General features: G+C 40.8%; 1 protein-coding gene across 2 annotated transcripts; it reads left to right on the top strand.

The window, feature by feature from the left end:
- Positions 1 to 1,404: 1,404 nt before the first annotated feature.
- slc16a13 (solute carrier family 16 member 13) lies at positions 1,405 to 9,749 on the top strand. Of its 2 annotated transcripts, XM_030429907.1 has the most exons (7): positions 1,405 to 1,537; positions 1,844 to 2,057; positions 5,087 to 5,332; positions 5,928 to 6,071; positions 6,178 to 6,434; positions 6,886 to 7,417; positions 7,679 to 9,749. In XM_030429907.1, exons 3-7 carry the CDS (start codon positions 5,104 to 5,106, stop codon positions 7,903 to 7,905), a joined length of 1,389 nt encoding a protein of 462 aa, XP_030285767.1. In that variant the 5' UTR covers positions 1,405 to 1,537; positions 1,844 to 2,057; positions 5,087 to 5,103; the 3' UTR covers positions 7,906 to 9,749. The 2 variants fall into 2 exon arrangements, with proteins under 2 accessions (XP_030285767.1, XP_030285768.1); XM_030429908.1 differs by lacking the exon at positions 1,844 to 2,057 and having other exon boundaries at positions 1,423 to 1,537.
- The last annotated feature ends 100 nt before the right edge of the window (positions 9,750 to 9,849 follow it).

Genomic DNA, 9,849 nt, shown 5'->3' with positions numbered 1-9,849 from the left:
CACTACATTAACTTTTTTCTGTGACACGTCCCTCCAACCCTTTTAAAGGATGGTACTGTTTGTTGGCAGAAACCTGCTTTTTGTATGTTGAAATGTAAAATGTGCACACTGACCTGTTTTAAACCTTTCTAACAAACAAGTGAAACTTCAACCAAGTGACCAAATTTTGAGTTTTAAAAGCATTTCCCACAACTGAAGACGTCCCGGTCAATGATAGCGGTTACTCCCTCTTGCGTTTTGGTTAATGCTTAATTTTTCATGGTCGATGTCCCATTGCTTTAAACCGTGCACTCACTGTTTTTTGTTTTTTAATAAAAAGGGTTCCTTTCTCTTCTAGGTTGTGCTGGCAAAAAAAAAATCATGCCGTCATGTGCTTTCTCAAAAACAGAAACAAATGGCTCAAAGGAAATATGGCCTAAGTTCTACTCATGCGTGATCATGTGATAGTTTACATAATAAAAATAACTGCATGGTGTCATGTTTTTCCAGCAAATGTTTGTACATTTACAAGTTGATTCTTTTTAAAATCAGTAACCAATATCACAGGCATCACCTGAATGCAACTGCCTCCCAGGTATAACTACTCCATCCCTGTGCACACTGGACATGTTGTCTGGCTGGTTTAACAGAAAGGTTGTTTAACAGTGTCTACACATAGTGGTGGTGAGAGGTTTTTGGACTCGGAGAGAAACAAAAAGCCTCATGAAAATCACTTCTCCCACCAGTTGATGGAAAAATCTGTTCATATTGGTCTTTTAAAGGGGCACTATGTCATTTTGTAGAATGAATTCAGAACTCAGAATTATGATATTAACTGTCTTAATGAGGTAATAATACAAACTCACAAAGGGAAATAAACAAGCTGTTCTCAGAGGAAAATAAGGTCCCAAGAACACTGTTTGAAGCAAGAAAGGTGGCAGGGTCCGCTATAAATAAACAAAGTAAAACTGTGAATAGTGTTGGCCTTTAAGGTCAGTTTGTTTATTCAGTTTATTCAGTCATGAAAACAAACAGAGTTTGTTTTTAATTGGTTTGTTTAGTAATAATGCAAAAAATCAGTCAGTGGAGAACTTTCTCTTCTGAAATGTCTTCCCATAAACTACATAGTGCACCTTTAAATATGTTTTGGGCAACAGACAAAGGTCTCAAGTCTCCATTTGATTTTTAAAAAATTCTGGTGCAGGCGAAAGAAATAGCATATTGTTTGTGATGAATGAATTAATCAGGAAAAACTGAAGTGTTAAGACTAATTAAAAAAAGAAAAAACCAAAAAAAACGTAAAATGGAAAAAATACTCTTTTGTCAGTGGATATCGTGTAGACATTTTGGAGGTACAAAGTTTTCACAGGACATAATAAAAAGGCATAAAGCAGATTTCACGAGTCAGTTATTAAGTGACGATTGCGCATGCGTGTACCGTCGCCGCTGCTCTGTGGTGACTGTTGAACTTTCCCGGCGGCTTGGTAATGAACGTTACCCCTGTAAACCTGGAGGCTGTACACCATGAGCCGTCCCGGTGAGAGCTGACGAACCGAAGGTGAGTGAAAATAAAAATTCAGTTAAACTGAACCTTTAATGAGGCTGTGAACCGGTTTATCTGAATTGCAACGGACGCTGATATGTTGGTTTTACAGTCAACAACGATGATAGCTTTTAAAGGTTTCAGTCTGTCACTGGTTACGAAACAGTTAATATTTCACTGTAATATTGACATAACTTTAACATTGTTGGCAACCGTTGAAAAACGATTCCTAAAATACATCAGCATGGACGCTAAAGTTTTATCATCAAAAATATGTAGCTAGCTTAAAAATAATTGTTTTTCCGTGTGTGTTTAATACAGCTGCGGGAGACAGCCAGTGCGCAGGCGCTGTGCGAAGCCCAACGTCACAGAAGTGGAGTGTTGCTTTGAGAGGGCACGTGCACGTTTTACGGTGCGCGCTCCCGCATTGTGTACCTCTTCATGGCTGTGTAATAGCTCATGAATGAAGCTGACCAGCTGTTTGGATGAGGCTGCAGCTGCGTGAAGGAAAGGCAGCACCAGCACGTGTTTGCAGGTGCGCACACCCTGATCACCATGTATTTAATACATATAATAATGTGGCTTTATAACAGACTAATTAACCATTAATTATATAGATTTTGTATATTGTATATAGAAACCTCTGACAAAAAACAGTGTTGTAAAACATCATACTGAGTAAAAGTAAAGATATTGTGTTACTTTCATAAAAGTGGAAGTCACCCATATTAAGAGTACCTGTGCCAAAGTCTTAAAGTAACTGATATTATATGTACCTTAGAATCGAAAGTATAAGTAAAAGTAGATTATGCATATATTTTTATATAAAGAATGTACATGATTCATCGATTAACCACCATTTAGAATTTCACAGATCATAAATGTATTTACTGTCAATGACAGATCGGCACAAATACTTCAGAAAGCATCTAGTAAATAACACTTACTTGCTTATTATATAGATTGAAATTAAAAAAAAATACAAACTACTGGGAAAAAGGCAGGCATAAGATACAAGAAGAGCGGTGTCTGCCTTGGCACTAGGGTCACAAAATGCCACAGGCACATCGCACGGCTGAAATGAATGCCAAACACAACCAGCCAGTCTGCCTGGCGGACAAAGCCCCCATCAATCCCAAACCCACAGAAATGCCTCGTACAGTTTTGTTTAAACAAACAGTACAATTCATCTTACAGAGCATTGTTTCGACACTGGTGTGATAAATCTAAAACACTTCATGAGACTGAGCCAAATAATTAACTGTGTAAAATACTGTAGACATTTTTTCACTTTTCTTGCTTTTTATTGTAGTTATTTTTTATACATAAGGTACAAAGACTGTAGTACATTAGTGGGAATATATGAATATTGTGCACAACAATTGTATTAACATAGATAGAAAAAAAAAGTAAAAAAAAACAAAACAAAAACAGATAGATACAACAACACATCGTTGTCCATCGATTGAGCTCAAATTGGGCTAGATCACGACACAGCTTTCAAGGGTCAAACAACAAACTTATAGCTGATATTGCATCATTGTTTGAGTTGCAATCAAGTTGCACAGTAACATAATATGTTAGACGATCTGATATTTTTACTGTAATGTTATTACAGTAAAAATATCAGATCGTCTTCTTCCTCCTCCTCCTCCTCTTGCTCTGTCTCTTCCTTCCTTGGTTGCTCCATCTTTCACCTGAGGTCTCTTTTACCATCTGACATGCCATTGATGTGTTTTGCCATTTGAGTTTAAATGGGTGAGAAGTGAGTGAGACCAGTTGGTAAATAGGGCATTGTATTTTGAAGACCAGTGTTTTCCATTAAGTGTGCTAAATGCTGAGATGAGCAAAAATGTGATTTTGAAGGTCTATATCAGAGCTTTGTTTCTGAGTGGTGGAGTAGCCTGGTTTTGATAATTTGTCATTTTTGCGTTGATACTAATTACTAATTCAATTAACGCCAGCCAAAAGGTTTCTTGACTTGACCTGACTGTGCTCAACAGTATCTACAGTCCTTTGTGGCAAATTTGTCATTTTGGGCTTTATAAAACAAAATTGACTTGACTTGACATAATCCTTACTGAAAAGGTTTAGAATGGGAAGTTGCTTGTAGCAGTTCCGATGTTTGCTAGGCCATAGAAAAATACATATTTGTCAAAATGAAACGTTAAGACGGTCATGTCACTTGACCCTGGTATCAACCCTACATTGTCCTGTAGCTTTTGCTTGCTGAAATCTGGTGTGTGTTCCTTCTGCATCTCTCCTTCAGCAGGTAGGTTTCAAACACTAGAGCTGTCTCATTAATTAGTCAGTACATATGGCATTACAAAAACAGGTTTGTGTTTCCTGAAGTGTTACAGTGCATGTGTGTTTGAGAGTGTGCTGGCTCAGATTCCTGTCATTCCTGCAGCAGTGAAGTGAGTGGCATCAGGTGACGAATGGATCAGGTCACTTTGCTTTGGCTCATTTTCAACTTGCTGTTAAAACTCACCAAACTGAGCAACAGCAGGGAAAATACTGCTGACCCACCAGCACATATAATCTGCTTTTACTCAACTATAATTGTAACTACATGTACACTTAACAAGTGCTGACGCTGACATATGATAGTATATTTTCTATTTTCTGTCATGTTTGTTTTGCAGGACAAATTAAACAAAGTATTTACTTGTTGAGAGTACATGACAGTGACTTTTTTTACGTATGTGGGTGAGCCGATCGGGCACAGGTTTCAGGAAATCGGCTGAAAAGTGACTGCAGAGCTACCAAAGTTAAAATCGGGGGATTTCTTTCTAAAAATTCTGTTGATAGCAGATCATAGACAGCCGAATGTGGCACCATGTTGACCGCAGTGCTTGAAAGTTGTGTTCAGTGTCAGAGGAGGAACTTCTCGTCTTTGCTGCTACAGCAGAATTTGTTTACAGAGTAGAGAGGCTGCATGCATGTGATCAGCTTGTTACTGTCAGCAGCACAAAATGTGCCTGAGAATGACTTTTTCTCTCTTAAGAATATAAATGTCATCATGTTCATAATGTTGCCGTAGTGAAGCAATAAGATTTGATGTTTTTTAGATGAGCTGTAGCGAATGATGATACATCTTGGTGATATGGTGACAAACTGAGAATCAAATATGTAGAAAAACATGGTTTGAAGGAACAAATCAAGGTGCATTTCACTGTAAATGATTTTTTTAATAACTATTAATATCAAGCCAATCTAGTGACAGCTAATCAAGGGGCTTTCTTGTCTTTCACTATTGAACATGTTATTTTTTTTTCATAGCTGATCAATGAACACCTGTCAGCTGGCCAGACTTCACCTCTCACCTAGATCTTGTGTGAAGTGAAGGCCGGCTTGTTAAGCAGAGCAGTCACACTTATACAGCACAACCAGTTCATCTATTGGCCTGTAGGAAGTTAATCATTACAGCTATTGACAACATCAGAGAGAGTCTGCCACTTGTTCTGCACTGGCTGGAATCTTCATTTTCTTGGTGCTTCCTTTCTCCTGTAATCTGCTTTGCTTGCTGCCTTTACGCTGACCTGCAATCATCTTATTTTACAGATAAGTTTCTGCTAGACATGACTGACGTCAAGCCCAAAGCAGAGAGCCAGAGCGATGAGGCCGAGGGCCCCGATGGAGGCTGGGGATGGGTGCTGGTCGGTGCCATGTTTGTTAGCACGAGCCTCGTGTTTGGCCTGATGCGCAGTTTAGGGATCTTTTTCGTGGAGTTTGTGCAGTACTTCGATGAGAGCGCTCAGGCCATATCCTGGATCTCGTCCACGGGTCTGGCAACACAGCAGTTCTTCAGTGAGTCACTGTCTTAAACATAGTATGAGTGTGTTGTTTGTAATAACAGCTACAACTACTGATTTTTATCTGTGAATCATCTGTAAAACCATGAACTCATGGGTTAATCTGTGCAGTACTAGTTGCAATTATTTGTCTTATAGCAATCATGCAAGAGGAGGTGTAACTTAGAGAAAGCATGATTTTGAATTTTGAGCCATTTTATAGGTTGTTTGCGGAAAAGGCTGCAACTCATTAACTCTTTGACACGTAACAGTGGCTCACTCAGTGCAAACTCATGCTGTGCTGCCAAGTGTGTCATGCTGAGTTTGGGGGAAATGTGTTAAAATTGTGCCCAAGACATCTGTAAAATGCAATGAAAAACTGATGAAATTATGTAGCCACAAAACTGTGAATGTACATCATGCTGTGTAAAACCAACCAAATTTAAGATAACTTTAATATTTTGTTAAACATTGGCATGGACTTCTGTTAGGCATTGTTGGTTGATCGCATGTCATGTCTGGTTCGAGACTGGTTTGGTTCTTGGAAGTCTGCTGCAGTCTTAAATGCTAAAGAGTCCGAACAAATGGAGATGCGTGTCTTTGTTTTGCAGGTCCATTGGGTGCAGCACTCTGTAATGCATACAATACCCGGGTGGTGGTGATGATAGGGGGCTGTCTTGCTGGACTCGGGCTCATACTTGCCTCGCAGGCCACCCGTCTTGTTCACCTCTACCTCACTATGGGTGTCATTTCAGGTAACATGTCTCAATGTCTTACAACCGACTATTCAAGTAGGTCGTATTTGTTTGCCTTGTTAACTATTAGCTATCTCAGTGTTTCTTCCCCTCCATTCTCCTCCAGGTTTGGGCTGGGGGCTTGTCTTCACCCCCATGGTAGCTACAGTCATGGCAAATTTCACCCGGCGGCGCACCCTGGCATTGGGACTGGGGTTCTCCAGCATTGGCCTCTCCTCCTTTGCTTTCAACCCACTCTTCCAGCTGCTGGTGGAAAAGTACGCCTGGCGAGGGGCCCTTCTGATTCTGGGTGGCCTCAGTCTGAACATTGTGCCCTGCGGGGCTCTCATCCGACCACAGCGACGCTCTAAAGCCCCAGCAAAGGTGGGACCAGACTCTATTGTCTTCATCTGTTACACATTTTTATTACACAGTTTAGTTTACCCTGCAATGATTAAATGGTGACAATGTCCTGCTTTCCATGTAAAGGCTTTAGCCAGCAATGGCTAATGGTCAGCAGTGACGCGAGCAGCTTGGTCTGCAATGGCTAGTGGATGGACAGTAGAGTCTTGCTCTACCAAATGACCTCAGCTTAGGCAATACAGTTTCTATTACCTACCACATTCAATGTAGAAGACAGCTATGTCCCACTTGGAATGCATGAGCTTTAGCCAGCAATGGTTAATGGTCAGCAGTTACCTGAAATACTGATGGCTAGTGTACAGGAATTAAATACATAAATAGCAGAAAGAATGAATTAAAGGCAGAGAGATAATCATATTTAAAGACTTAGCAACAAGATGAAGTGAAGAACTTCCTTCTTTTCATCCTCCAGGTTGATTCAGAGACCAATCCACCACGTGCTTCGCTGCTGCAAAGAGTCTCCTCCTACCTGGAGCTGTCGCTGCTCTTCGAGAGGCCTTACATCACCTACACATTGGGCGTCAGTCTCATGAACGTCGGCTACTTTGTGCCATATTTCCACCTGGTGGCCCACAGCCGCCAAGCTGGCTTCTCAGAGTACCAAGCTGCTTTTGTCATGTCAGCAGCCGGCGCTTCAGACATTTTGGGCCGTGTGGCGTCAGGCTGGTTCTCAGACCTGGGTCTTTTTCGGCTGATTCATTTACTGAGCATGTGGACCTTCTTGGCGGGAGTGTTCATCATGCTGCTGCCTGTGAGCTCCTTGTCTGGTTCCTACGCCGCGCTGATGGTGATCAGCCTCCTCTACGGCTTCAGTGCCGGGGCGCTGACATCTGTGGTGTTCGCGGTGGTGCCCTTGATTGTGGGTGTGGAGCGCATGATGGGTGGCCTCGGGCTACTGCAGCTCATCGAGAGCAGCGCGGGACTTTTGGGGACACCTCTGTCAGGTAGGAGATTGGGACAGTGCATAATTATATCTCCCAATGTAGGTCATGTCCCTGTGTTTTATGTTATCTCAAGTGACCTGAATCGGTCTATAAACACAAGTAACACACTGAGGGTGAAAGCAGTCAAACATTAATTGTGAGTGATCAGTCAGTGTCAGCCAACTCTCTGAATTTTTCCATGTCCTCTTTCTCAATTGGCATGCAGCTACCAATATGCAAGTCATTTAGGTTCTGAATATTCTCTCCTGTCTATGTCCCAAGGGTTTCTCAAGGATGTCACAGGCAACTACGTTGCTTCCTTCATGGTATCGGGGGGTTTCCTCATTCTCGCAACTTTGACCATGGCTACTCTTCCTCACTTCTTCTCCTGCAGAGATCCACCGCCTCCACAGAAACGTTCCCTCAACGACAAAGATAAGGGTTTACATTCAGAGTTGGAGCAGATTAACAGCTTACCTGCTGACACGAACCACAGAGAAGAATTATGATTTGTGAGATGACCAGGCTTAATAATATGCAAGACTGGGGAGATTAAGCATTCAAAGAGCCTTTTAAAGGATGGTGCCTCCCTGAAGAGACCGTCAGGTAACAGGCTGCTTCACACGTGTCTGTGTTGTACCTCAGAGATTCAGACCCAAAGTGAAGAAAAAGAGGCTTACTGTGAAAACTGACAGCATAAAGGGTCCAGTGAGTCCTCACTCTGTTACACATTGTGACCTCAGGCCAGTACCGTGTGCCTTAAAGGAAACACTGGGCATTTAAATACTTCATCAAGCAACGCTTAGATATGTGACTGGTTTGCATGCACTGTACATGCAGGATAGGAAATGTGAAGGAAAATGTGATTTGAGTTTGTTTTATTTTTGTTATTTCACATGCCTTCAAGTTTGACAAGGAAATATGTTGACGGAAAACTGTTTTTTACTCCTCTTGATGTAAGTAAATCAATCAGATTCTGCTGCTCAAAGACTGACAAGCATATTTAAATTTGCACATACAGGAATAATCTTTAGCTTTCAGTATCCTCATTTGATAATTTGTCTTTTTAAGGAGGCAGAGTTGACACAGTACAATAGAAACAGCCAATCAGCATGGCTGGATTCATTTTCAATGGGGCCTGTGTCCCTCCTGTTTGTGCTGAAACTACACACGATGATTTTTCACCCAGTAAACAATCAGCGCTGCCTGCTGTGTAATGTGTGCCAAGTAGTGTATGCTAATTTAAATTAAAAATACTATTTAAGAACACGCACCATATATGAACAATATATATTAAATAATAACTAGATTTTGATTTAAGGCGCCCTTTTAAGGCAAAAATGAGGCAGGACTTGTCATAAGCTCCTTAGCATTTCAGCTAAAGCTATGCTTTTTATTGGTGTAAATTCCAAAATTTAAAAACAACTACTGTGTAATGTGTGAATGTTTATTTATGAATGAAACAAACTGAATTTTCTACTGATAAGCAGCACCCCCTGTGCGTTGCTCACTGTTAACTGATTTATTCTGAGCCGCAGACACCAGCGCTGTTTCCAGCACCTCTTGTTCAGCCTCAGGACTGTGCCTCTCCACAAGTGCTTTATGTTACTGGGCAGGAATACGAGTGCATTTAACATTGCGCATAGAAACATTGTCAGACCAAAAATGTTTGGCTGCATGAACAGCTGAGTGAACAGCAGGTTTATAGGACAGAGACCACACGGTCACTGTGACCTGCTCTTTACAGGCAGACAAATTACATGCGACTTTTATTAGTATGTCACTTCCTCATTCTGGCAGCTGCCATATATTGTCATATTGTGATTCAAGCTTTAATTCAGACCTGTTAACAGTCCAGTCTGGTTCCTAACCTGGCAATCCCAGGGGCGGTTTACAATGACTCTTTCATCTACCAGCATTATATACACGTTAGGGTTAGGGTCAGGTTTCCCCAGAACTGATTTGAAGTTAATACTCTGGTACCTTAATTCAGACATTGATGATGCAACATTCACAGAATATAATCTGCTGGAAAAAAAATTAATCACAATCGCTTCCTGCAGTTTTTGTCTCGACTTTTTGTAATTTTATAATAATTTGTAATAACTGTACAGTCTATCACTTCTTCTGTACTGTTATGTAATATACTGTGATAAATCCATAGATTAAGTCATTATTATTCAGTGGTTGTCAGTTTGGTCAATGAGAGAAAAGAGCTCCATTTGGGTGAAAAAAGGTTGGGAACCATTGACCGATCTTAGACAAAGATCCAGGCGGCAACTTGACACTGTTTATCTTAAAATGTGATATTTTGTACTCACTCGATTAAAAAAAACAATGTATTTTGTTTAAAGGTGTCTTAATTCCTTTGTCTCACTCTTCGACAAATTCATCAGGTCTTTTGTGGCAAAATCACTGAGGACTGGCAACTGTTAGCTAACAAGCTCCATCAC

This window comes from Sparus aurata, chromosome 10, assembly GCF_900880675.1.
Source record: "Sparus aurata chromosome 10, fSpaAur1.1, whole genome shotgun sequence".
In the NCBI taxonomy this organism is placed as follows: domain Eukaryota; kingdom Metazoa; phylum Chordata; class Actinopteri; order Spariformes; family Sparidae; genus Sparus; species Sparus aurata.
The sequence above is the reverse complement of the archived record's forward strand: the minus strand, read 5'-3'. Positions and strand labels throughout refer to the sequence as shown.